Source organism: Colossoma macropomum, unplaced genomic scaffold (genome assembly GCF_904425465.1).
Source record: "Colossoma macropomum unplaced genomic scaffold, Colossoma_macropomum, whole genome shotgun sequence".
NCBI classification, from domain to species: Eukaryota; Metazoa; Chordata; class Actinopteri; order Characiformes; family Serrasalmidae; genus Colossoma; species Colossoma macropomum.
The window spans coordinates 32480283-32507368 of record NW_023494804.1 but is presented as its reverse complement, the minus strand read 5'-3'; the positions used below and the strand labels follow the sequence as shown (position 1 = coordinate 32507368).

The window sequence follows — 27086 nt, the reverse complement described above, 5'->3', positions numbered from 1 at the left end:
TTGGGAGCATGAAATTGTCCAGAATCTCTTGGTGCTGAAGCATTAAGAGTTCCTTTCACAACTCCTGAAAAACAACCCCGCACCATCCCCCCTCCACCAAACTTTACACTTGGCACAATGCAGTCAGACAAGTACCGTTGTCCTGGCAACGACCAAACCCAGACTCGTCCATCGGATTGCCAGACGGAGAAGCATGATCTGTCACTCCAGAGAACACGTCTCCACTGCTCTAGAGTCCAGTGGCGGCGCTTTACACCACTGCATTCGATGCTTTGCATTGCGCTTGGTGATGTAAGGCTTGGATGCAGCTGCTCGGCCATGAAGCTCTCTACGCTGTTCTTGAGCTGATCTGAAGGCCACATGAAGTTTGGAGGTCTGTAGCAATTGACTCTGCAGAAAGTTGGCGACCTCTGCGCACTATGCGCCTCAGCATCTGCTGACCCCGCACTGTCATTTTACGTGGCTGACCACTTCGTGGCTGAGTTGCTGTCGTTCTCAATCGCTTCCACTTTGTTATAATACCACTGACAGTTGACTGTGGAATATTTAGTAGTGAGGAAATTTCACGACTGGACTTGTTGCACAGGTGGCATCCGATCACAGTACCACGCTGGAATTCACTGAGCTCCTGAGAGCCCCATTCTTTCACTAATGTCTGTAGAAGCAGTCTGCAGGCCTAGGTGCTTGGTTTTATACACCTGTGGCCATGGAAGTGATTGGAACACCTGAATTCAATGATTTGGATGGGTGAGTGAAGACTTTTGGCAATATAGTGTACTACTTCATAGGACTAACTACCTCATTGTACACTGTCCACTTACTCTGTGTATATGTATATCATATTTATACTTGCATATCTATATATTTTTTACCACTATATACCGTCCCTCTGCACTTTATATGTAAATAATACTGTATTTTGCACTTCTGGTTAGATGCTGACTGCATTTCATTGGCTCTGTACCTGAACTCTGCACAATGACAAAGTTGAATCTAATTTAATCTAATCTTTACTGAACTAACCATAGATTAGAATGACTGTATAAAGGGATTAAATGAAGACAAAGCAATAAATCACATGAAAGCAAGCAAAAGAATTATAATATGCACAATATCAGCTCTTATTTAAATTGTCTCAGTATATTTACTATAATATTAATTACTGGTCCAAAGCTCGACGCACCGACCTTACACTTTATGAGCTCTACCGGCCCTATAGGTCCACTATATAGGTGTACAGTTACAAACTGTAGCCCATCTTTTGTCATGCACAATTTATCAGCTCCCCTCTGCCCCATTCCTAATTGGTCAGTGTCTGACCACAGCACTGCAGTTCACAAGATATTATTTGGTTGGTGAACCACTCTCAGCACATCATTAGTGGTCAGTTTCTGACCACAGAGCTGCTCTTGGCTGGATATTTTTGTGACATTGATGTGTCATGAGTATCAGGCAGTGATGTTGCTGGAGTCTTTGCACTTGCCAGTGTCACTACAAGGTTGACAGTGGTCCACCACACAAAAATATCCAGCCAAGAGCAGCTCTGTGGTAAGAAAACTGACCACTAATCAAGGGCTGGAGGGTCACTAAGAACAGATGTGCTACATTCTCTAACTGTACACCAGAAAAGTGGCAGAGGTTTCTAATCAAGCAGCCAGTCAGTGACTTTTTCCCCCCCTCTCTTTTCTTAAAGTTTGACCACTACTTTGAATGGTCAGTAAAGACAGTCATTTTAAGTATTGCATTGCACATCGTCTTCGCAAAACAGTAGTAACCATATTAACGCGTTTAAGTAAATCAGATAAAACTGCAAATATAAATAAGGAAAATTTATTTCAGGAGAACAATAGTCCACAAACCTATGAACATACACGGCTTCAAAAATGCAAAGGGCAAAAGTTAAGGAATCTTTACAGTCACATCTCTCTAAGCCAAAAAGTTTAAAAACTACAGATACAGTAAGTGATTGCATTTCACAACAGGAGGGTGGTCCTCCACGCTCACGTTAAAAATATACTTTCTTTCTCTTTCAGTAATATGTTATTTCCACCATGATCTAAACAAGCGGTGTATAAAACATCATAAAAAGGTCCAAAAGGTCCTTATATTTCACATATCAGCCATTAAAATGATCTCACAGACACTCAGTGCTACTTCATAAACAGCTAAGTGCAGTTCATGACACTATGTGCACTGATCGGTGATGTCATACCATACGGTATACAAAGTCTGTGTTGACTTTGAGTGACTGTTTCTTTCAGTAGTACATCAAAAAAGGGGGAAATCGTGATGATTTGTGTACCTTGAAGCACAAAATAAGAGGACTCACATTATTGCAGTGTACAGGGCTGAAAGGTCAGGGCGTTACACTGTCTCTAAACAACCTTGACATGAAATTCAAGTACAGCAGGATCAGTAATAATAATTCAAAACATCCCTTCAGTGATTAGGGCTGGGTAATACTGGACTATTGGGTAAACAGTAAAGCCAATGAGGAACAGAAGGAAAGAAAGAGCGAAGACTGTTTTGGGACATGCTAAATAGTAAACAGAGAGTGCGAACTTAATACTAAAGTTTATGCTTTTGTGCTCTGGACGAAGTCGTCTGCGCTTCAAAATAAGGCTTGCGTCAATTTTAGCCAGTCTTTAGCCACAGGCCCCTGAATGTCATGACAGAACACACAGCCCTTGAGTATAGCACAAGTGAACAGCAGTCGAAAAGCCAAAAAAAAAGAAGGAAAGACCCATGCTCCTAGCGTTTTTTGCAAAAATAGTCATTTTGGCAACAAATGTTCAATGAATGGAAGTGTAGCTGCCTACAGGTTATGAGTGCATACCTTTGCACCATGTCAGTGTGTGGAGGATCTATAGATAACATGATTGGACAGTAGGTCACTGTCAACATCTATATGAAGTCCAGGCTGGATGTCAGGTGGCGGGGTGAGGTGCTGCGCCCATACTGAGTCCATCAGCAGCTTGAGTCCATCCACGTATAGGCTCCACGTACTGGTTAATAAGTTAAGAACGTTTGTCCTGTAGGATTGTCTGGAAGTAGGGGCGCACTGATCGTGAATTTTTATGGCTGATTCCAATTTCTTTATTTGTTGGCCAAATTTTTGTCCCATTTTATTGGCCAAAGTGTTTTGCTAAGCTCCAATAAAGATAATAGGACTGTTTAACTTGCACATTGCAGGCGATATGAAAACCCAGACTAGACTTAAAACAAGCACTTGGCTGGCTCACAACCTTTACGTCATAAAATTATTAAGGCCTTCGGCCAAAATAAAAATAAATCGAGGGTTAGATTCCAATCCTGGCCCATTCCGATCCCGCACCCCTATCTGGAAGTAGTGTCTGCACAGTACGTCTGATAAAGGCTGATGAAAGCATTTCAGTCCTCTCTAAAGCTTATGGGACACAGATTGAGCTCAGTCGTCATTTCCAATTTATTTACACTGGCAACGGAGATCCCACTGACGTTCCGTCCAAAAGTAAGCTTAATCTGTGGCTTGAAAACTGGCTCCTATGTCTGGCGTCCATGCTTATATAAACAAGGCCTTCCCACGGCCTCGCTCTCTTCCACTCAGAAGATGTCACTGTTGCAGCCGCTGTTGAAATCCTCTCTGCGGACCCAGATGACCTCCCGTTCCCTCTCGGCTGCGGCGCCCTCCACAGCGCACTGCTTCCGCAGCGGGGTCAGCCTCAACGGGCCGTGGGACTTCTCGGGCAGCTTGAGGGACGGCTTGTCCTCGGAGCCTCCGTTCCGGCCACCATCTTCCTCTTTTTCGCCCTCCTCCTCTTCCTCTTCCTCCCCCTCTTCCTCACCTTCTGCGATAAGGGCCTCAAAAGACTCTTCAAGGCTGAGCTCAGCTGAGGAACCCTTGACGGACTCGCAGTACTCATCATCATCGCTGAGAATGTCTGTCTCCTTCACGTCTGCCTGCTTGTCATACAGCTGCAGGTCAAACTGCTCCTCCACCCAGCGGTCAGTGTCCCGTGTGTTCCGGGGTGGCGAAGGCTGTCGTTGAGGTGGAGAGTCCGCAGAAGCGGTCGAATCCTGGCTGCAGCCGTTGTCAAAGACCACGTCCGTGTCGATGGTGAAGCGGTTCCGGATCAGCTTCCTGCGGCCGAGGGTTCGAGGCGGAGCTGAAACTGCAAGAGACAGAGAGAGAGGGAAAATAACTATGTGAGATTTTCAGAGTGTGATCAGTTTATGCTGATTCTCAAATACAACCAGTTCCACCAGTCTGATATCATCACCATTATCTCCATTTTTGATCATTCTACAGAAACCATTTTTGTGTCCCTAGGGTTTATAGATACATTACACTTGAAAAACATGTCAGGGTTACAATTTATTTATATTTTAAACTAAAACAGTAAGTTATTTTAACAATTATGCCTTCTTGATCCTCAATTTAGCAATATTGGTTTTTAAATCAAGCATCTAGAATTCCAAGCACCACAGAAGAGCTCGTCCTCACAGTCATGTGTAAAGGTGAGGCCGCATTTTGAGGTGAAACACATATGCAGTTTTAACTGCAATAATCTATACATGACTATCAAATGTATGATTTAAATGACAAAGAAAACAAATGCCAAATAAATATTATTAAATATATAATGAAAGTTCCCCAGGAGTCGTGTCACTGGCGTTACCGCGTAACAAAAAATCTCTTATTTTGAAATATAAATCACACTGATGACATCACTTGACTTCCTTTTCCCTGTTTTCTGAGGATCTATGAAGAAAAGCTCATGGTGAGTCCACTGTGTCTTTCAGTTAGCAGAGATTTTCTCATTTAGCTCATGATTTCATATGAAGCTTTTAGCTGAAGTCACTGGTGTGACCGACTTTATTTTGAGGTAACTGTGAAAAAAAAAATGGATTAAATTACATATTTTAGTGGATATTCCGTGATTGACAACATGTCGTTTGATGTTCTGTAGCAGCCATTTTGTAAAATGCATTTTTTATTAAAAATGTCTCTGGTGTTCCCTTTATTATGTGTAACACCAATGACGATCAGTAACACCAGTGACTCCTATAGATAGATACAAAAGTGGACGTTTCTGTAGAATGACCCGTTTCTCTTTTTGCATAATTTGAAAATCCCAGCTGCCACTGTAGCAACAGTCCGAAATAATGGTGAAATAAAAAAAGTTTACTCTTTTGGAGATATGAGGTTTTGTTCCAACAGCGTCAATATATTTCTTTAGCCTGTTTTGAAGAAATATATTGTCCAGATAACAAAATGGAAGAAGCAAATTGGAAATGAAGTGCATCTCTAAAAAACAAGAACATACAGACATACAGACTCGAGACCTCAGCGTTGTAATAAAACTACTTGTATGGAAATAAGCACCATGTTTCTATAGTGAAACGTTCAGCAATGATGAGAGAAAAGAAGTAAAATAAAGTGGTCTCAAACTTAATTTGGTGGAACATTCAGCAGCATTGTGACTCGGCCTGGCGCGATATCTAAACTAGGCCTGTAAAATATCTAAAAATAATTAGCATGATAACGTTTTATTGTTTAAAAAAGTGATTATTGAAGAGATCTACCCTGCCCCAGTGAAAGAACACATGGCACAAAAAAATCAATCCAATAATTGTGAAAGCACTTCCAAGATTTCCATGTTTAATGTGGAAATAATGCAGTGATAAGACAAAATTGTGCACCTTTGCAAGTATTGCCAGGGTTGGTTGAATTTGCATGAATTCGTGATCGCAAATTCCTGGAAGGACTGTCCAAATCTAACATTTTTAATGTTTTGTTAAAGTTAGGCAAAAAAACAAATGTGCACAAATTTCTCCACACCTAAATACAGTGAACAAGACATGCTTATTGTCTGAAGTTTGCTTATTAGCTACAAAGCCAATCTATTAAAACTAACAAGTAAGGAAGTCTAAGTCATCACACCATTACATCGGCTCAAACTGTGTCAAACTGTTAGATAAATTCAAACAGACATGCATGCAGTGTATATATTATCCATAAAATTATACAAAAATTATATTGCATAGCTAAAAACAGCGGCCATCTTGATGCCTGAACTTATGTCAGTTTCTATCACATATAAAATGTCATACATGGTTAAAAGCCACATAAAAAAATATCAAAAGCAGAGTTTTGGCTGATTAAAAACATCTGGCGAGAGGAGAAAATTGTGTAAATTAGATTTTCCGCTGAACTGTTTGTTTCCGTAGCTGTTGAGATGATATTACAGAAGAAAGGAGACAGATATTGTTTATCTCAGCACCAGTTCATTTCAGCTACCTGCTCTGTTCATAGTGGGCCGGACTCCTTTTAGAGCACTTAGGCGTTTCCCTCCAAATGGAATGTATTGCTGATTAAGAGGCAGACTCTCTGTCTTCATCAGCTGCCGACGCTGTTTGTCCCTCAGGACGGAGTGCACAGTCTTCAGGAAGTCCTTCTTGCTCTCAGGAGAGCTGGAACAGAACATAGAGCTCATATATATATATATATGGACATTTTCTTTATAGATGTACCAGCCATATTAGTGTAATGAGATATAACATATGCAGCTCATAATGAGATCCAGTTTCCCTCTGCATGAATCTACATATGCCGGAGGTTCTGTGCCTTCATATGTAATACACAAAAAGATGCACTGATGTCAATTACTAAAGCAGTAAGCCACGAGGGGCTGTGGGTTACTGCGATTTTATCACGGGGAGGGGTGTTCTTAGGCACGGCATGAAGCGGAGTCAAGTGGCACGCACAGTCTCAAGTGGCTTATTACTTTTATAAAACAGCGGCCAACATGAAATATGATAAAATACACAATTGTTCAGAAAATAATTTGAGTTATTGTTAATAATAATCGACATAAACAAGTATTCTGCCACGAAATGTAGTTCCTTTAGAGTGCGGTATCGTTACCAAGCAACCATGAACCGCTGCATGAGGAGAACGTCCCGTCGTCCATTCCTGTATGTTGCGGTCATTTCATGAATTTTCAAACTTTTACTTTATAAGCACTTTCTGGTCACCAAATTATCACCGCGAGTCTTATTTAGCACCAATCCAGCGGCGCCCCTTTTCTCACGCTGGGGCTGAATCTCAAATGGCTCCATGCTCCCTACATAGTGCACTAGGCGGGAATTTAAATACTGGATCCTGCAGCCCAACAGTGAATAATACAGCTAAGAAATAGTCATTTGGGACTCATCCACACTCGATAAATGATGCATTATTTGGCTGTAGATGCTAGAATTTTTCATATCTAGCACACTATTTAGGGAATACAGAGCCGTTTGGGATTCAGCCTGGGTGTGACGCTGTTTCTGACTGAAACACGGACATATGAAGCACCTAAGACATTCAAGTGGCATTTTTTAGACTTCTATTCTGCCCTTTTACAGTCAATCATACTGTAAGTGCTTTAAATCAAGCCTGTGGTATTAATGTTGGAGTTGTTTAGCATGTTTGCTATCTTTTAGCCTGTTAGCTAGCTGACCAGACTAGTTCTAGTTAAGAACTTAAGCCGCCAGCTCCTCAGTTTAAACAGGAAACAGGTTCTTACTTCATCAGTACATTCGGTGCTCCATGCGAGCATCATTAGAGTCAAAGATTATTCCATTAACAGCACAAGGGTTTTGTTCGAGCCGTGGCGCAGTGACACAGAGTTCAGTCATTGTGAGGCAGTCATATGAGTGGGTATATTGTGGATTTTACAACGGCTTCGAACGTGGCTCAGCCAATCAGATTTTAGGACCAGAACTTTTGGTTTTATAAAATTTATTATGTGAAACTGAGAGCTTTACTTGTGAAATGTCAATATGATTCACCCAATATGTAATGGTGGACTCACCTGCAGCAGAGATGGAAGGTCCTCTCTGGTCTCCCTTCAGACTCTGATCTCACATGAACAATCTCGCACATTGACGTTCCTTCTGAATCTAGAGAAACATACCACGACATGATTCGTTCAAAGATCATCTTCAAACAACAGCTTAAAGACATTACAAAATGTGCTGGATGTGTCAGAGAAGACCTCTTCAGTCTGAGAGTCATGCTGAGCAGATAAGCAAGTAGGCCGCAGGGGCTCTGGAGAGACTGAGTACACTTGAAGAACATTAAAGGCTCTCTTGGGGTCAGGGGCAAGGTCACTGAACTTCAGAGCGTTGGCTTGCTGTGCTAAAAGGCAGCGCATTGAACCTTATGGAGGGCAATTATTGCAATGGCTGTAGTTACTCCCCATTCACAGGGGAACATGCACAGCAATCCAGCCATGACCTCATAAAAATGTCCCGTGCTGCCTATGCAAAGCTTGTGAAGCACATGTGACGCCCATAGGGGGTGAAGGAAGAGTAAATGTGATGGGAATTGTATATGTTTGGTAACAGAGCTAGCTATCTTCAGGGAATGGACAGGAATGGTCTGATACGCTTCTAATGACTCGTAGGTTTGATGGCTCCCCAGATGGAAAACAGGTTTGCAAGACTAAACAGTTCAGAAATAGAAGATTCTGATTTATATGTTCAGCTCAAGCTGCATAAACTTGGACTTGCATCAGATTCATAGTCTGACAGTCTAAACGTTGCCAAACAGCGTTCTTTAATAGAAGAGCCACTTGTAGTTTGCTAACTTGTAGTTTTAAATGAAGGTTGTTTAAAGAACCACTTTGAGATGTGCTACTGCGAAAAACCGTTTTAAAGTTTAAAGAACCTTTACCTTTAATGGTTCTGTACCAATTAAGCGTTTCTCCCAAGCTAATAACCATTTAGAAACCTTTATTTTAAGACTGTATTTTTTAACAGTATTCATTTTTGAAAAGTAATTAAAATTATGACTCACTGGTGGGGGTGCGGACTTGGAGAGCGTCCGTGGAGATCATGTGCCTGAAACGAAACGGGTCTCGCTCATCAGACACTGAAGCTCGGTGAGAAGTTCCCTACAGGGGGAAGAGAAGGAGATAATGAGAAACGAAAGGCTAGTAATTCTAAATTACTAATGAAAGACTGAGGTGGCAGAACAGTTCATAAAGTCCTTAAAAAAGACCTTACATATCACGGTTCTTGCAAGAAAACCTTGTATCTCCAAAATGGTAACTTTACAGGAGAAGGAAAAAACCTACTTTACTTTTGATGTAAGTCAATGGAACCAGACTTTTTTCCAAGTAATTTTGGGCCGTTTGTTTTGGTCCATTCATCATGAAGTTTACACACAATGTAAAGGGCAACAGATATTTTGCCAAAATGTCAAAAACTGAAAAACGTCAAAAATGGAGATATAAGGTTTTCTTCCGACAACAGCGATATGCAGTCACTAGCAGAGATAAGGCTAGAGCCTAAAAACTGGATCTTTTATGGTTTGTGATACTGTATGACACACCAATATCTATAAAAACAGACAAAGCGCAGGCAAATTGACCCTCCATGGTGGCTGCTATTACTTATTTAGTCATGTGAGGTACTTTTGCCCATTTCTATAAGTAACAGCATGTAATATAGTGTCAGAAACCACTTAAGCAAATTTACTTGAGATTATTGAATAACTTGACCCAGTTTGAGGCAAGTGTGTGATGGTATACAGTACTGTCCAAAAGTCAGAAAGCACTCTTCATTTATTTAATTTGCAACCAAAACAGACATTATGGACATTAGTTATTCATTTTTCCAGGAGATATTTCTGACCTGGTAGACCCCCAAAACTATCATCATATAATCAATACTGAAAACTCTTTTTTTGAGAGAGAAGATAAAATCAAGCTCCACTCTTGCTTTGGATCTTAAATAAAAATTACAGTTGGTTCCTTCCACTGTGAGAACTGAGAGGGTGTGTAGCTGTCCAGAAGCTGTTACTGAGAAAAGAAAAATGGACAAAAAAAGAACAAAGAAGCTGCTGGTGTTCTCAGAACAATGAACTGACCACCCCAGAGTCCAGACCTCACTGAAAGTGTTTAGGATTAGCTGAATCATGAAAAGGAGAAAATGCAACCAACTTCTAAGACTGAACTTTGTAGGTGTGGAAAAATATCCCTAGAAGTTTCTCTGAAAAACTAAAAGCAAGTCTTCTGAAAGTAATAGGAGCTCTAATAAAGGTAAAGCGTGGACACACTAAACACTAAGACCATGCTATTATATTTAGTGTTATGACTTCTGTGTAATTCTGTGCAATTTTCTGTTATATATTACGTGTTTTCTGCTTTTTCCCCAACACTAAATAATGAGTGACTTGTACTTAATGGCAGTTCTGATAAGAAACTAAAACAAATGAAGGGTGGTCTCTGACGTTTGCACAGCACAGGTTGCTTAATGCTAATGAAGTACAAGCTTCCATTACTCCAGTGCAAAACTAAGCAAAGCAAACATGTCTTGTACATGAAGGGAAAGTTTGTGCAAATTTGATTTTTCACCCAAGTTATGACTCACGTAAAGCCTTGGACTTTTAAAGTCTGAACAGATTGTAAAAAGACTGGGCGTCTCACACCGCCGACTGGTTTTTGCTGACTATTTTGGGTGACTGAAATATTGGGGATCACACACTAAACAATTAGGGATCTACTCAACTTTTCAGCTGCTGCTGAACCGAACGGAGCTCACTGAACTCACGCAAACTTACGCAACAGGTAAACATGTGTGAGGATCATGGGTTTAAAAATGTGATCAGTTGGTATTTTTAGAGTTTTAAATGTACATAAACTCGACTGTGCCTTAAACTCAGCTCATTAAAAAGCTTCGCTCCACACATGAGAGACTTTTTTGTCATTTTTCTTTGTTCACTTGCTGTATTTTCTTCTTTCGCGCTCTCTGTTTTTATTGGCTGTTGCAGGAATCTGTTCAGATTGAGTCGTTTATCAGTTTACACTAGATTACGCTCTGAGTCGGGTCAAAAAATCAATTGTTTGATAAACTCCGACTGGTCTGAAACGCGATCGGGAGGCAGTAAATCTGAGTCTGCGCCCCTCACACCCGACTCGACTCTCTCTCCGACTGTCAACTCCGACTGACCCAAAGATCTGCAGACTAGAGCCGACCAGCACAGACTTGGCCAGACTGAGAATCGGGGCTAAAATCGTGTAGTTTAACCCTGGCTTTAGGGACAGAGCTCATCTTCATTGATGGCACAAGTGAAAGAACTGGAAGACACATTAAGAGTGATCATGCTGGCAGGGCCGCTCTCAGCCACCTCGCACTGCTTCCACTATAATGGAAAGCATGCGTGTACTAAAAGCACCGGGCCGACTTCTCGGCAAGCCTCACAGTCTGTTAATGCATAATGGAGGAAAAGGGGGAAGAAAAGCACTCACGATTTTTTTCTTCTGCTTGGAGCAATCTTTGTACACAAAAACGACGGCTGTCCTGAAAACTGGAAAGAAAGAACAGCAGACAGAAAGGCATTAGGGTTGAATTAGAAAAACCATGTCAAATTTTGAAAGAATTCTCCAGCACAGATGGCTGACTAAGTAAAGCTCGGGGCTCTGTGTTTTCTTTTCCTTTGGTCTTTTTGGTTTAGCATTTAAAAGAGGAAAACTTTGACACAAAGCAATCAGTAACCCATGACCGTGGGGCCAATCAACCTTCTGCATCTTCCAGCTACTTTGAAATGCTTTCAGAGTTTCCTCGTCTGCAGAAAGCCTATAAAGGTTAGTGACTGCAATATTAATGTCCAGAGTGCCTCTGGACAAAGTGGTTTCTTCTGAGCCTGAAGGCGGCAGTGCAGTGCTGGATGGGCTGGTGAATAAGAGACGGGATGCTATTCCGGGAAGCAGCGGCCCACTTTTCCACCACTGCCCCCTCCCCACAAAACTCACACGCATGCATACTCATGCGCTCTCACTTACCGAAAGCAGCGAGCTCGGGGTCTTTCTTCCCCTTCATCAGAGATGATGGTGGGTTGATCCAGGCCACAGTGACGTGCAGTAATAGGTCACCCATAGACAGATCAGCCACCTGGAACACATTTAAATTTAAATGTAGGAAAGCAAAGACATCAGATTATCAAACATTCAAACATGCAAGCACAATAAATGTACAAACAGAAAATCACAACAGCTACACAATATGGTACAAAGTACATAAAAACCTGTTTACATGTTTAGGGGGGTAAAAACAGCCAAATTATGCAGCAAATGAACCCCAGCGGAGGTCTTACCTCTTTCTTGTCTGCGCTCTGCTCGCTGATAAGCTGGTCAAACACAGCTCCGTACTCCTCATGGATCTTCTGCATCTCGTTGATGTGGCTGGCCACTTTATTCATGGTCTTAATCGCAACTGCACAGAATGAAAGACAAGTTGTACTGTAGATCAACCAGATGATGAATCATCAGTCAGCTGTCATGTCAGTCCATGTTTGATCTTGTTATTATTTGCCATTCATGGAGGTTTTTTATGCTTACTGTATTTTATTATTCATGTTTCATCATTTTAAATAAATAAATCTTTAAACAAAGGTTAAAAAAATTGTGCCTGGTTTGAAAATGTGATTTTGCTCTTGTGACACTGCTGTGTCTGATCCACTCGTACCAGCACAACACACACTAACACACCACCACCACATCAGTGTCACTGCAGTGCTGAGAGTGATCCGCCACCCAAATAGTATCTGCTCTGTGAGGGTCCATGGGGGACCTGACCTCTGAAGAACAGGGTAAAAGGGGGCTAACAAAGTATGCAGAGAAACAGATGGACTACAGTCTGTAACTGTAGAACTACAAAGTGCACCTATATAGTAAGTGGAGCTGATAAACTGGACAATGAGCGTAGAAACAAGGAGGTGGTCATAATGTTATGCCTGATCGGTGTATGAATTAATTTTATAGTGAGCCCACACAGTGCAGTCCATATGTAACTGGGCTGTGACATTTTTGTTGTGTCTGAGTTTAACTTGCTTCGTGAGACAGACCCCATGTAAAGAAGGTACAGTGTATTTTAGCAAATTCCTGTATAGAAAAGCTATACAAACGGTTGATTTAGGTACCCAGTTATATGAATGTCTCATTTCCCCATTAATAAAATATATTGCTTTAACTCAATTACTGCCAAAAGTAACTAAACTGAAAGATGAAATTGTGTTGATTCATATGGAAATTATTACACCCTGAATTCACTTTGTCATTTGTTGGCTTTGAGACATTCTGTCCAGTAATAAACTTACTATTGAGATGGTAGTGCTCCTCGCTGTCTGGGTCAGTGAGGCAGTAGAGCTCTCTCAGCAGGAGAGGGTATTTCAGCACCCTCTGGATGGGCTTGATCAGATACGATTCCAGAGTGGACGAGTGCTGCTGCCTGGGATTCCTCTCAGCCAGAAACGCCTTAAACTCTGGGTCAGTCTTAGCTGCATGTACACATAGAGACACAGAAGAAAAAAGATGATGGAAACTTCAGAAGCAAAAAAAGTCTGTAAAACCTCTCGTCCAACTGTATTTCAAGAAAGAAACCATACAGTCTTCTTCCAGTGTTCCCAGGTGTCCTGTGCACAGACTTAAGCCCAATCCCATTTCTTATTTTTACCCCGACCCCTTGTTTTTGTTCTGTGTTACAAGCTGTAGTGGTTAAAATCTTCCCCATGAAATGGGACCCTCAAATAAAAAGAGCATCACTTCATTAACAGCTACCAGCGCTGCTCTGCAGGCGACCCTGCCAGTCTGCAGTGACAGCAGAGGAGGGTAAAGTTCAGCTCCTCACTGCTGGGCTTTAGTTACAGTTAGGGCGTCATATGCCTTCAAAGAGGGACAATTATTTATTACCGCCCACCTATAATTGTTTGGTGTTATGAAGCTGACGTCAGCTATTCGCCAGCTTCTTCCTCGAATTTTACCGTTCCACCTTAAATGATACACCATTTAAGGTGGAACGGGAAGTTTAGCTAGATAGCGACCGAGACATCAACGTACTACTAGAGATTTTTTACGACCATAAAACATTGAAACGACATTAAACTAAGATAATACAATGGTTATTATAATTTTTATCAGAGAAAATTCTCACATTTGCGGGTTTCTTTGGTCTCTTGCGCAGCCAGTTACCCCTCCATCTCAACAAAAATCGGGACACCCTACCCCAGGTGTGAACGTGCAAAACGGAGGGCTAAGTAGTAGTGGAAAGGGGTGAAATGGAATTGGGCCTTACTGACTTTAATATAGAGCTAAATGGTCATAAGAGTAGGTTGAAGTTACCAAAGCAGCAGTGTTTTTTGGAAAAAATGGAAGTCCATAATTTTCCAATAGCTTAAGGGCTCACCTTACATTTCTAACAGTACACGCTGGGGTGCTTCGAGCTGTGAATTAAACAGTTACCCTTTCAATTTCAGCAAAACCTACAGCACTGAGCCCAGCAGGGCTGAATGGCTGACCGAACATTGTACACTTTTCCTTTACTCTCCCATTCCCTGTACTTTACACTCTGCCAAGCCTTATGAAAAAGCTGTGCCATGAACAAAGGGCCTTGGGAAATGGCACAAGCACAGAGGAGCAGAAAAAGGCCTACTCTGAGACTCTCCATGGAAGAGGAGCTGTGAATTGTTAGCCAGTAACACTATGTGTAACGAATGCCATCTCTCACCCAACCACATCTATTCAAGAGAAGGAAAACAACGTATAGGATTTACAGGATTTTGGCCCAAACGTCGCAAATGTCAAAAAGATGTAGACTCGATCATTTAGCTCCTGGAGCTGTGAAGTGTCCATGGGACAAAGAGGGAAAGTATCAGGTTTCAATCAATGGAAAAACAGGCTCACTGGACCGTCTCACAATAAGAAACGAGGTTTTCGTGCAGAGTGATCTGTCTACACAGTGCTTTTTTCAAAAAAGAGGGAAATGAGGCTGTGAGTGATGAGATGGCTTTACCTTTGGTGAGGACTTTAGGGACCTTCGTATGGCTGGCACAGAAAGCACTGTAAAGTTTGAAGCGGTCCGCATAGTAGAGGAACGAGCCACCGAGCGAGAAGAGCACTTTCTGTGAAGTAGAACAAGAAAATTTACAATGACAATACAAAAAATTTGGAAAATAACTTTTCTTTACTGAGAACCATTTGCTAACTATTTGCCATAAAGAACCATTTTGGCACTGACATCCACTTTAGAATGGTATCCCTGAGAACCAATTTGATAATGATTCCACTGAGATCCATTTGATTATGGTACCAATGTGAACCAATATGTAATGTACCACTGAGAACCATGTGATAATGGTACCTTTGAGGATAGTACTAGAGTACCATAGGATAATGGTACCAATAAGTGCAATTAAATAATGGTACCATTATCAAATGGTTCTTAATGGTACCAGTGAGAACCATGTAATAATGACACCACGGAGAACTATTTGATACTGGTACAAATCAGAACCATGTGATAATGGTACAAATGAGAACCATTAGATAATGGTACAAATGAGAACCATTAAATACTGGTACAAATAAGAACTATTTGATAATGGTACCAATGAGAACCATTAGATAATGGTTCAAATGAGAACCAATAAATATTGGTACAAATGAAAACCATTTGATAATGGTACAAATGAGAACCATGAGATAATAGTACAAATGAGAAGCATTATATATCGGTACAAATGAGAACCACTATATATCGGTACAAATGAGAACCATTATATATCGGTACAAATGAGAATCATGGTACAAATGAGAACCATTAGATATTGGTACAAATCAGAACCATGGTACAAATGAGAACCATTAGATATTGGTACAAATGAAAACTATGAGATAATGGTACAAATGAGAACCATGAGATAATGGTACAAATGAGAACCATTAGATATTTGTACAAATGAAAACCATGAGATAATGGTGCAAATGAGAACCATGGTACAAATGAGAACCATTAGATATTGGTACAAATGAGAACCATGAGATAATGGTACAAATGAGAACCATTAGATATTTGTACAAATGAGAACCATGGTACAAATGAGAACCATTAGATATTGGTACAAATGAGAACCATTAGATATTGGTACAAATGAGAACCATTAGATATTGGTACAAATGAGAACCATGAGATAATGGTACAAATGAGAACCATTAGATATTTGTACAAATGAGAACCATGGTACAAATGAGAACCATTAGATATTGGTACAAATGAGAACCATTAGATATTGGTACAAATGAGAACCATGAGATAATGGTACAAATGAGAACCATTAGATATTTGTACAAATGAAAACCATGAGATAATGGTACAAATGAGAACCATTAGATATTTGTACAAATGAGAACCATGGTACAAATGAGAACCATTAGATATTTGTACAAATGAAAACCATGAGATAATGGTGCAAATGAGAACCATGGTACAAATGAGAACCATTAGATATTTGTACAAATGAAAACCATGAGATAATGGTACAAATGAGAACCATTAGATATTTGTACAAATGAGAACCATTAGATATTGGTACAAATGAGAACCATGAGATAATGGTACAAATGAGAACCATGGTACAAATGAGAACCATGAGATAATGGTACAAATGAAAACCATGAGATAATGGTACAAATGAGAACCATGAGATAATGGTACAAATGAGAACCATTAGATAATGAAACCACTGAGAACCATTAGATAATGAAACCACTGACAACTTTTTGATGATGGTACCTTGAACTGATCCACTCTCTCAAGCTTGTCTAAATCTGGAACTAGTCTGGTTCCATCTTCAAGAGTCTTCAGGAACGCCACCTGGAACTCCACCATCTCTGGTAAGTTCCCAAAGAGAACGTCCAGCTGGAAACACACACGGTCAACAAATCAGCATCCAACACTGACCTTAACACTATTTTTAAACCCACAGTATTAAACAGCTGCGACATTAACAAACACAATGATTCATTTTCTTCTATTTTATTCCATTTTTCACTTTAACTATATAATAACTATTATATATAACTATAGTTATATATAACTGTATAACAACAACACAATCGAGAGCCACGCTGGTCATAATTAATCAGCTGCAGTTTGGAAATGACACACGACTCACATGAGCCAGACTTTTACTGAATTTAATCATGCGACATATTTGGCACCCACCTCATCCTGAGAGAGGAAGTTTTCCTTCTGCAGAGGTGTTAGGTATCTCTCTATCAAACAGTTCAGATCCTATTGAGAGAGAGAGCGAGAGAGGAAATATGATAGGGTGGAAGGAAGTAAAAGGGCTTTGGGCATAAGCACGTATTTCAAAGGTGACGCCAAATTATCGGCGTAACTAGGCAGCAGCAGCAGTCCTTGCCTGAAGTCACAGCAGTGGATAATTGGCTCTAGTAAGTCATTGGGTAAGGCGATTAAAGGAAGTAGTTAACCAGTCTGGACAGCTTTAGGCTTAAAAACAAACCCTTTGTCCTTTTTACTTCAGTCATTCAATGAATGCACGCCATGAATGTAGCTTTAGGCACTCCAAATTCAGCCTTCCTCCATGTATTAAAAGCCCAATAAGTACCCTTTTAAACCCTAAAGATTTGTTAAATATGAAAGCTGAATTAATAAAATGCTTTGCCTGAACAGTTATTGCCAAATCAAGTTAACTAAAGAGAGAAAACTGCATTGAAGTAATGCAATTTATGTACACATTTAAATCAACTCAATTCAGGGCATCAACTTGATTTTTGATGTAGTTACTGAAAAATAAGTATTAAGACTAATAACTGGATAATAAGTCTAGCATAAATAGTTCCATGTCGTAATCTGACCCCAGCAGGCGCTGACCTTAACGTAGGTGCGCTCCGTGTCCACCAGCTCACTTATGACCTTGCAGAGTTTGTCTGTGTCAGACAGCTGGCGCTGGGTGGCGGGTGCGGGCACGGGTGAGATGGGGCTGGGTATGCATGAGGAAGAGGAGGAGGAGGAGGAAGATGAGGAGGACGGCAGGGTCTCGGTGGGATTCATGTCATGAAGGCTGCGACAGAACGCGGTCACTTGCTCTGTACTCTGAAAAGAGAAAGAAAGAGAGAGAGAGAGAGAGAGAGAGAGTCACTCATAAGGCCTATTTAGCCTCACTCCTAACTACACAACTTACATATAATTTTAATGGCAGTTATTACATACTTTACATTTCTATTGTTACTAAATAATGAGCCTTAAAATTAATAGCAGTATAACAGGCCTGTAGTTTAAATGATTCAATTGCCATTCATCACAAAGCACACAACTAACCCATTACCTCAGAAGCTGAATGAACATGTAGGCAAAACAATGAAAAATTACTGCAAGTAGTTGGAACCAGTGCTGAGACACGGACACGCTGGCAATATGGTGCAAAGAAACAGATCAGCACTTGTCTGTTCAGGTTTACAACGCCACACCCCTCTCAGAACCCGTTTCTTACGCTGACCCTCCTCCCACTTCTGTCTCTGAGATGCTGCTGATATCGTCTACTGCACAAAAGCATGCGTTTCATATCACTGTGTAAGACATTATCTGATATTTTTCAGGTATCTGGCACTGTATGGGTCAATCATCCAGTTGTTGCCCTTTAAACTCCACTTAATAATTGATGTCTTATCAGGTCTGATCCGAGATCAGTATTATATCTATTACTCTCTTGATTCTCGTTTCTTTGCTGAGGCAAAAAGCAGCTATTTCTGTCTTTTAGTGTTACCGTGTCACAATGTGTTCTAATAATGTAGTCCTTTAATATTGTTTTCTCAATGTTGGTATATTTATTTAGCCAGTTATTCACTAACAGGGTGAACCAATCTGAAAATTCATAGATTTTTTGTTTTATTTCCATCACAAATTGCCAGTTTGAGCAAACAAACCAACACATAGTGACGGTACTCACACTTCACTTGCCTTTTATTGTTAATCCGATTAAACAAACCAATAAAAAGCTCTTAATGATCTGACTTCTGTTCTGACTGTGTGAACATGCGCACTCAGAAATGGTCACAGTTCACCCAGCAATAAAGGCAGCATGGTGCTTCTTTTTTACAGTGTTGTACAACAGTTTCTACCAGTGGCAGAATATGATTGGTTGAGAAGCTTTTTACAATTACTGTATCATCCTCCTAAGCTGGGGTCGGCAACTCAAATGTTAAGAAGAGCCATTTAGTCGAGTTTCAACAAAAATCTAACCACCTTGGGAGCCACAACATTTTATGTCCATTTAATTGAAGTAACGTTTCACTGTCTTGGCTGTAAATATGTCTCAGTATTTGCTAACGCCCTGATATGGGCGCAAAATATAATATAAATGAAAACGCAGACTGACTTTGCTCTGCTTTAATTTTTAGCTCAGCTACAGCTGCTTTTCTCGCATCTCTAGCAGGAAACTTTTCCTCAAAAGAAGAACAGTTTCTTGTAAAATGTCTTTCAATATTGAACCTTTTACGAGGCTGAAGTCGCTTCTCATTCTCCAGCTTCTGGTTCGAATTTTCGCGTTCGTTAAATGGTGCCTGAGGCGCCAGAATGTAGCTAACTGTGTAGTTAACTGTTGCACCATTTAAAGTGGAAGGTGAAGACTTAAATGAGAAACTGACTTCAGCTTTGTGACTTTTGAGTGTTTCAGTTTCTCGTTACAGATTAAAACCAGCTGGACTGATTATAAATGCAAATAAGTCCATTCATCTACAAATTATTGATGTTGGTCTTAAATCTCTCTCTTTGCCGTTTTATTAGCTACTAGGTGGGATTGTTGTCTGTGTTGCTATGGTGACCAGCAGTCTGCACTGATCTTCAGGGTTAAAGGGTGAATTAGCAGTTCTACATTAACTCCAGCGTTTAAGACCATTTACTGTTAAACTGTGTTGAACGATCAGCAGAGCTTTATTTTACTGTAAAGGAGGATTGTTTTATTTTTACCTACAAATCTAATTCAGCTGTGGAGCCACAACAGGGCAGTAAAAGAGTCGCATGTTGCCGACCCCTGACCTAAGCACTGGCTGATAAGTAACAACTTGCTTTATGCTGCTTTATGATATATTTCTAACAGCTGGATTTATACTAGATTATTTACTACAAAATGAGCTGAAAACCTTTTTTTTAGTAACTGTACGTTAAACAATAAAACAATGTGCACTTGAGCACAGCAGCTGCCCAATGCATTGTGTCAAAATTTCAAGATGAATGGACCAATAGAAATGCCCCAAATAAAAAAATCTTATTACACTGACTTACCCCAGTAAAATGACCATTTTGGGACACGGACAATTTGTTCAGTTGCACATTTATGCATTTTAAGTAGATAACATCTCATTTGCATATACAATAATTTTATGTGAAACTTCCAATACACACACGCACAATCTAAGCCGCTTATCATTCTGGGGTGCAGCGGGTGCTGGTGCCTATCCCAACGGTCACTGGGAAGAAGGCAGGAAACACCCTGGACAGGTCGCCAGTGCATCACACACACATTCACACCTAGGGGTGGTTTACCATGGCCTGACTGCATGTCTTTGGACTGCGGGAGGAAACCCAAGCAGACGGGGGGGGACATGCAAACTCCACACAGAACTTCTTACACTTCTTATTACTAATAAGAAGAGTAATATCAGCGATCAACTGATCATATCCATTGTTAAAAACGTGACCATATTCACCTTCAGTGTCTGGCCTCAAACAGAAAACCATGTACAAGCTCTAATAAACCTTTTGATCCACTTTACTATAACTGACCAATGCAATCACTCATATCTATATATGTATAGCAATAACATATATCTCTGAAGGGTAAAATAGAGTAAAGTGATACTCGCCTCTAGCCTGTGTGTACTGGGCTATTTGCTGATGGAGGGTCAGAGAGAGAAATGTGGACAAACAGGCTTGACCGGCTACAGTTTAGTTTTACACACAGACTGCAAACCACTCCTGTACTTCTAGAGGGGAATTCCACCATTTTTTTCAGAATTGCATCCATTAAGAGATAAACAAAGTGATTTAAAGTGGTTTGATGTAACGTGTCATTCTAGAGAAACTTACAGAGAACTTTTTTACTGTGGTGGTGAAAAAGAACTGAACGTCTGAAGTGCTTATTGCACTTAAAACTCCCTCATAGGAGGCTATTACATGAAATGGATACAAACATGTTGCCTGCATCCTGAGACATTGTTTACAATAGTTTTACGATCAGGTTTTGGCTTAAAACAGCACCCAAACAAAACATACTTTTTCAGATTATGACTATTTTACCATTATCAACATTACATACATAAAAACTCAGAAGACATACAAGTTCTGTGGTCATTCTGGATAGTAAATAAAATGGCTAGATTTGCATTAGAGACATCTCTTGGTTCCTATCACCACCACTGTAAAGACATCTGAGGTGGTAAGTTTCTATTCCATGAATCATTTCCAATCAAACCACTCTGAATGAGTTTGTTCACATCTCAACCACTGAATTATGCAAAAATGTTTAAAAAATTGGTGGAATTCCCCTTTACTTACAGGTCTAACGCACAAAACATCACTCTTAGTGACAGAATAGGAACAAGAAGCGGCTCAGAAGATCCAAAAATATGCAAAAAACAAGTGAGCCTGATATCCACAATTTAAAACTGCCATAGCACCTTATAATTCAACACCCAGTCGCACACATTAGACAAAAGAGAAACAGCCTGAGCTCTGTGATTGATGACTGTGGACCGCTTTCTATCGGTTCTGCGTAAACAGAAATGTAATTTTACTGTCCAAACTGAAATATAGGACAGTATCCCAGCATCCTCTGCCGGGATCAGCCAGGATAAATGGATTAAATGAGGTATCTAGAGCATTTTACTCTCTCTGAGACCAAACGCTGTGCGCACACATAAACACGTGCAAGCTGAACCGTAAAGATAAGGCAGGCTGAGTATTAGTCAAATAGAAAAACAGAAAATTAGCTTCATAAAGCAGCTGTGTAATGTGTAAATCATGCCCTCTAATATGCAAAGAAAACTTATTAGAGGTGAAGCGTGTGCCAGCGTTCACTCCCATTTCCGTGTTTATTTTCTGGCCTCCACTACTGTCCAGCTGCTCTCCTCTGGGAAAAATAACAGAGCCAATTTTCCATCAACCGGTTCCTCCAGAGAGTGCTGAGCATGTGGCCGGCGTGATCTTTTCTCTCACTTCAAAGTGCCTCTATACAGTATGAAGACACACTCAGACAATCTCTCACACAAGCAGAGCTTTAAATAATTTTGTAGCTGTTGGTTCTGAAGCACTGAAGACATGGGGGTCAGTGGCTCTGTGGAGCAAGGTGCCAAATACAGGGGGCCCTGTCTGGTCCAGGACCCCCTAACTAACCTCTTGGATGCACCTGAATGTCTCAATTCTGGGGTCCCCTGAAAATAAACTTATTATGACATTATGCTGTCTGCATAGATGCTTAAATACACATTCAGCTCATGTCTAGCCTGCTTCACCCACCATCAGTCTTCTGTCTTTGATATTCTTAACCAACTAGTGATGCAGCGCTGCTCTGCCTCAGGGTGGCACTGTAGCAAACTGGTTCACCCAGTCGGTCCTTTACAGCCTCGCAACTGTAACTTTGACTGGGATACCTCTGAAAAGCGTACAATATGCCATAGCATACTTGTAAATCTGAAAAGATGCTCAATTTTCCAAGAGATTGGTGGAAAGAATGAACTGTTATTCAATTCTTAAACCTGAGAAAAAAGAGGAGATATTTAGGATCTGAATTAGTGTGTGAAACACCAGATTGCCAAATTAGAAAAAAGCATTTCCAGGAGAAGAATGGAGAGTGAGTTAGCAGCCAACCAGCACCGGTGTAGCCAGCCAACACAGGATCCCCCTGAATACCAGGGGGCATTTCACACACTGCTGTGGAGCATCACCAATGTGGAAGTACATTAGAATCAGCACGTAGCTCAGCTTATCTTAAGCCCTATTCGAGCTGGATTAGTTCTACCAGAGGAGGTAATTTGACTGGTTAATTCATACATGATAAAGGATCTGTGTAATTTCACTAAATTAAGCCAAACAGCCCAGATCAAAACATCATCGCACGGACGTTTACCTCAGCAAAACGCGACAGTGGACGAGGGAGGTCACTTTACATCTCATTTCAGTGTGAGGTGATGCACATTATCAACAGCAAATCCAAATGATTGTGCATAATCATAGCATAGGACACCTGTTACTAAGGGAGCCCTGAGTTCAGTGAATTACAGAAGCTGATTCGCTCTGGAATTATTACTTAAACTTGTAAAAGATTCGTACTGGAAAAAAAAATATCATGGATCTCATTGGTAATTACTCAAATTACAGCATCTCTTAAAACGAGTCCAGCTTGAACAGGACTTGAGATGGAGAAAGAGGCTCTGACACTGTCAGAGTTGGGTTAGTTACCTGAAAAAGTAGCACATTATAAATTAAATTGTAATAGTATTACTTTACTCATTACTTGAAAAACTACTTCCTACTCATAACTTCTATGTCCAGTTTTGTAAATCATACACATTTTCACACGTTATTAAAGAAAAGATCATTCAACTGAGGGATCTCCAAAAACAGGTGGAATCTACATTTTATGGCTATTGTGAAAAAGTTCATATTTCTCTTTCAGGGACATGAAAATATGAATATATAATAAAACACAAAATATTCTTAGTAAGTCATCATCATCATCATCATCATCATCGTTAACCGCTTAGTCCAGATAAGGTCGCGGTAGCAGTTGGGAGAGCAGAGAATCCCAGATGACCCTGTCCCCTGCAACTTCCTCCAGCTCATTCCCGGGGACCCCAAGCTGCTCCCAGGCCAACTTGTAGATATAATCCCTCCAGCGGGTCCTAGGACGACCCCGGGGTCTTATTCCGGTAGGCCGTGCCTGGTACACCCCCACCGGGAGGCGTCCAGGGTCAGATGCCCGAACCACCTCAGCTGGCTCCTCTCAATGCGGAGGAGTAGCGGCTCTACTCCGAGCTCCTCCCGGATGGCCGAGCTCCTCACCCTATCAAATAGAGTGTAGCCCGCCACCCTGCGAAGAAAGCTCATTTCCGCCGCTTGTATTCGCGATCTCATTCTTTCAGTCATTACCCACAGCTCATGACCATAGGTGAGGGTCGGGATGTAGACCGATCGGTAAACAGAGAGCTTCGCCTTACGGCTCAGCTCCCTCTTCACCACTACAGTCCGGCACAGCGACCGCATCACTGCTGCCGCTTGTCCCAGCCTGCGGTCGATCTCACGATCCCTCTTCCCATCACTCGTGAACAAGACCCAGAGATACTTAAACTCCTCCACCTGGGGCAAGTCCTTTCCCCTTACCTGGAGTGGGCATACCATCCTTTTCCGGGCTAGGAAAAGTAGGAAGTAGGGCTAGGAAACTTAGTAAGTCAGTAATTGTAATGTGATTACAAGAATTTAACCCCTTGTGTGGTGTTGGGGTCTGTGGGACCCATTTTCAATGTTTACCAAATGAAAAAATGATGCAATTAATTACTAGTTCAACCTCAGATTTCTTGGCCTTTGCTGATTTTCTGTGAAGTGTCACTGCTGGACTGAGAATAGTCCACCAACCAAAAATATCCAGCCAACAGCGTCCTGTGGCAGCGTCCTGTGGCCACTCATGAAGGACTAGAGGATGACCAACACAAACTGTGCAGCAGCAGATGAGCTATCGTCTCTGACTTTAACATCTACAAGGTGGACTGACAAGGTAGGAGTGTCTAATAGAGTGGACAGTGAGTGGACACAGTGTTTAAAAACTCCAGCAGCACTGCTGTGTCTGATCCACTCGTACCAGCACAACACACACTAACACACCACCACCACATCAGTGTCACTGCAGTGCTGAGAATGATCCACCACCCAAATAGTACCTGCTCTGTGAGGGTCCATGGGGGTCCTGGCCACTGAAGAACAGGGTAAAAGGGGGCTAACAAAGTATCAGAGAAACAGATGGACTACAGTCTGTAACTGTAGAACTACAAAGTGCACCTATATAGTAAGTGGAGCTGATAAAATGGACAATGAGCGTAGAAACAAGGAGGTGCTCATAATGTTACGCCTGATCGGTGTAAAGGACAACAGGCATTTTCAGATTGTCAAAACCTGAAAAATTACAAAAATGGAGATACAAGATTTTATTCTGACAACAGCGATATATTATAAATATTTATGAAAACTGATTAAAATGAAGATGTATGTTTTTGCAAATGAACTCTTCATACGCACACTTTTTAAATGTGGTAATGACGAGTAATCGACTACTTTTTTTATTTACTATGGTAAACTTCTAAGAATGAACTGCATGATCCCAATATGGATTTGAGCCATATTGCCCACCCTTGCAGCCCCTGCAAGCCTGAGTTCTTCTCAGTCCCACTACGGCAGAGGTGGAACACATTCATCAGGGTGAGGAAAGGACAGATATGGCCTTCTCCCTGACTAACACAGAGAGACAGACTGACAGGCCATCAGCACACCGTAATCTGATTGGACAGCAAATGACAGACTGATGGACAGACAAAGCAGTGAGTTACAGCAAACGATTAATTAGTTGATTCATGGTGCCTGGAGAGAGACTTAAACGACCAACACTAGGAACCTAGGGAAAAAAATACAAAGAATGGCTTGAAAAAGCAAAACAGCTGGCAAGAGTGGTTATGTAACATTACACACACACACACACACACACACACACACACACACACACATTCACTGCATGCACATTCTAGACATGTAGGTAGGCTCACCAGTTGCAGCATGTCATGGATGGACTCAGAGGAGCGCTTGGAGCTCCTGTTCTTCCACAGCACGGGCATGCTGACCTCTACAAAGGTCACAGAGGTGGTGACCTCCAAAGGAAAGACCAACCCTCACTCCACCTCCAGCTTATCACCTCCACAGAGCTGATACGAGCATGAGAATGAAAGCGCTAGAAAGCGAGAGAGCTTCTGTTCCTTACACCACAACCCTGATCTATCAGCTCCAGCTTACCCCTCCTTTCCTCCCTGCTCACACTTCCCCCTCTCTCTCTCTCTCTGCTTGTCTGCTCTGCTCTACAGGAGGACGGACAGAAAGAACAGAGCTCTGGCGGAAGTGGTTCTGCTAGAGATAGCAAGAGAGAGCCAGAGAGAGAGAGAGAGAGAGAGAGAGAGACTGAGAGAGAGAGAGGAATAATAACAATAATAATCCCATCTGCAGGGATGAGAGACAGAAGGGGAGGGGCAGGGGCTGGAGAGAGAACCTCATCAAATGGCAATGTCACTCGCCCCCACTCGCCCAGCGCAGTACAGTATAACACCAGCACAACATCTAAGAACAACAGTCTGACTACAGCGATGCACTTTTACACAGGACAGTTTCTATGGGGCTGCAACCTCATCTGCCAAAGCATCGGACAGACAATTTCGATTTGGACGATGTTTGAAACTGATATTTGATTGATTTATTGCACCCCAGAAGGGCAGAATGCTGTGATAAAATATCTGCAATTCATGAATTTACTGCCTTTGTAGCTCAAACAAATGGATGTAGCCTACGTAGTTCAAACTTTTATAAAAGTTTATGTATCGGCATCGGCACATATATATATATATATGGAAGTGGCCCACAGGTCCCATATCAGGGCATCCCTACTTTGTAGATATGTAGAATAAATGAGGTAAGTGTACACTGTAAATTAGAAGTCTGCTCAACTTAAAATGTTACAGTAACTGATGACATGGCTTTTCTTGAGTTGACTCAACTTGAAGACCAGAGTTCACCCAACTCAAACTTCCTAACTGAGTCAAAAGTTCTCCCAGCTACTGTTTCTAGGCCACAACATTTCATGTCCATTTTACCATCTTGGCTGTAAATATGTCTCAGTATATGCTAATGTACTAGTACAGGCTAAAAACACACTATATAAACAAAAACACAGACTTACTTTGCTCAGCTTTAAGCTCCAGGTCAGCTATAGCTGCTTTTCTCACATCTCCAGCAGGAAACTTTTCAAAAGTGGAATAGTTTCTTGTAAGATGGCTCTTAATGCTCGACCTTTTAGGAGGCTGAAGTCAGCTTTTCATTCACCAGCTACTTGTTGCAATTTTCCAGTTGTTTCTTTAGCTACCAGCTAGGCGAGGCAGTTATCTGCGTTGCTGTGTGACCAGCAGTCTGTGCACCGATCATCAGGGTTAAAGGGTGAATTAGCAGTAATACAT

At 41.2% G+C, this 27086-nt stretch overlaps 1 protein-coding gene across 5 annotated transcripts in view; it reads right to left on the bottom strand.

Annotated features, from left to right (window-relative positions):
* Positions 1–1814: 1814 nt before the first annotated feature.
* The window catches only part of tiam1a (TIAM Rac1 associated GEF 1a), a 131577-nt gene continuing 106305 nt past the window's right edge, over positions 1815–27086 (bottom strand). For 3 of the 5 annotated variants that reach the window (XM_036594673.1, XM_036594674.1, XM_036594676.1), the window contains 12 exons: positions 17701–17922; positions 17029–17097; positions 16597–16722; positions 14818–14926; positions 13127–13306; positions 12125–12243; positions 11814–11922; positions 11280–11338; positions 8825–8921; positions 7839–7926; positions 6281–6453; positions 1815–4151 (listed from right to left, as the gene is read on the bottom strand). In XM_036594673.1, the coding sequence (XP_036450566.1) occupies positions 3583–4151; positions 6281–6453; positions 7839–7926; positions 8825–8921; positions 11280–11338; positions 11814–11922; positions 12125–12243; positions 13127–13306; positions 14818–14926; positions 16597–16722; positions 17029–17097; positions 17701–17922 (1920 nt within the window). In that variant the 3' untranslated portion in view covers positions 1815–3582. Of the gene's footprint in view, positions 4152–6280; positions 6454–7838; positions 7927–8824; positions 8922–11279; positions 11339–11813; positions 11923–12124; positions 12244–13126; positions 13307–14817; positions 14927–16596; positions 16723–17028; positions 17098–17700; positions 17923–18154; positions 18327–25634; positions 26645–27086 lie in introns of those variants that run through there. The other 2 variants (XM_036594675.1, XM_036594678.1) reach the window with 2 other exon arrangements.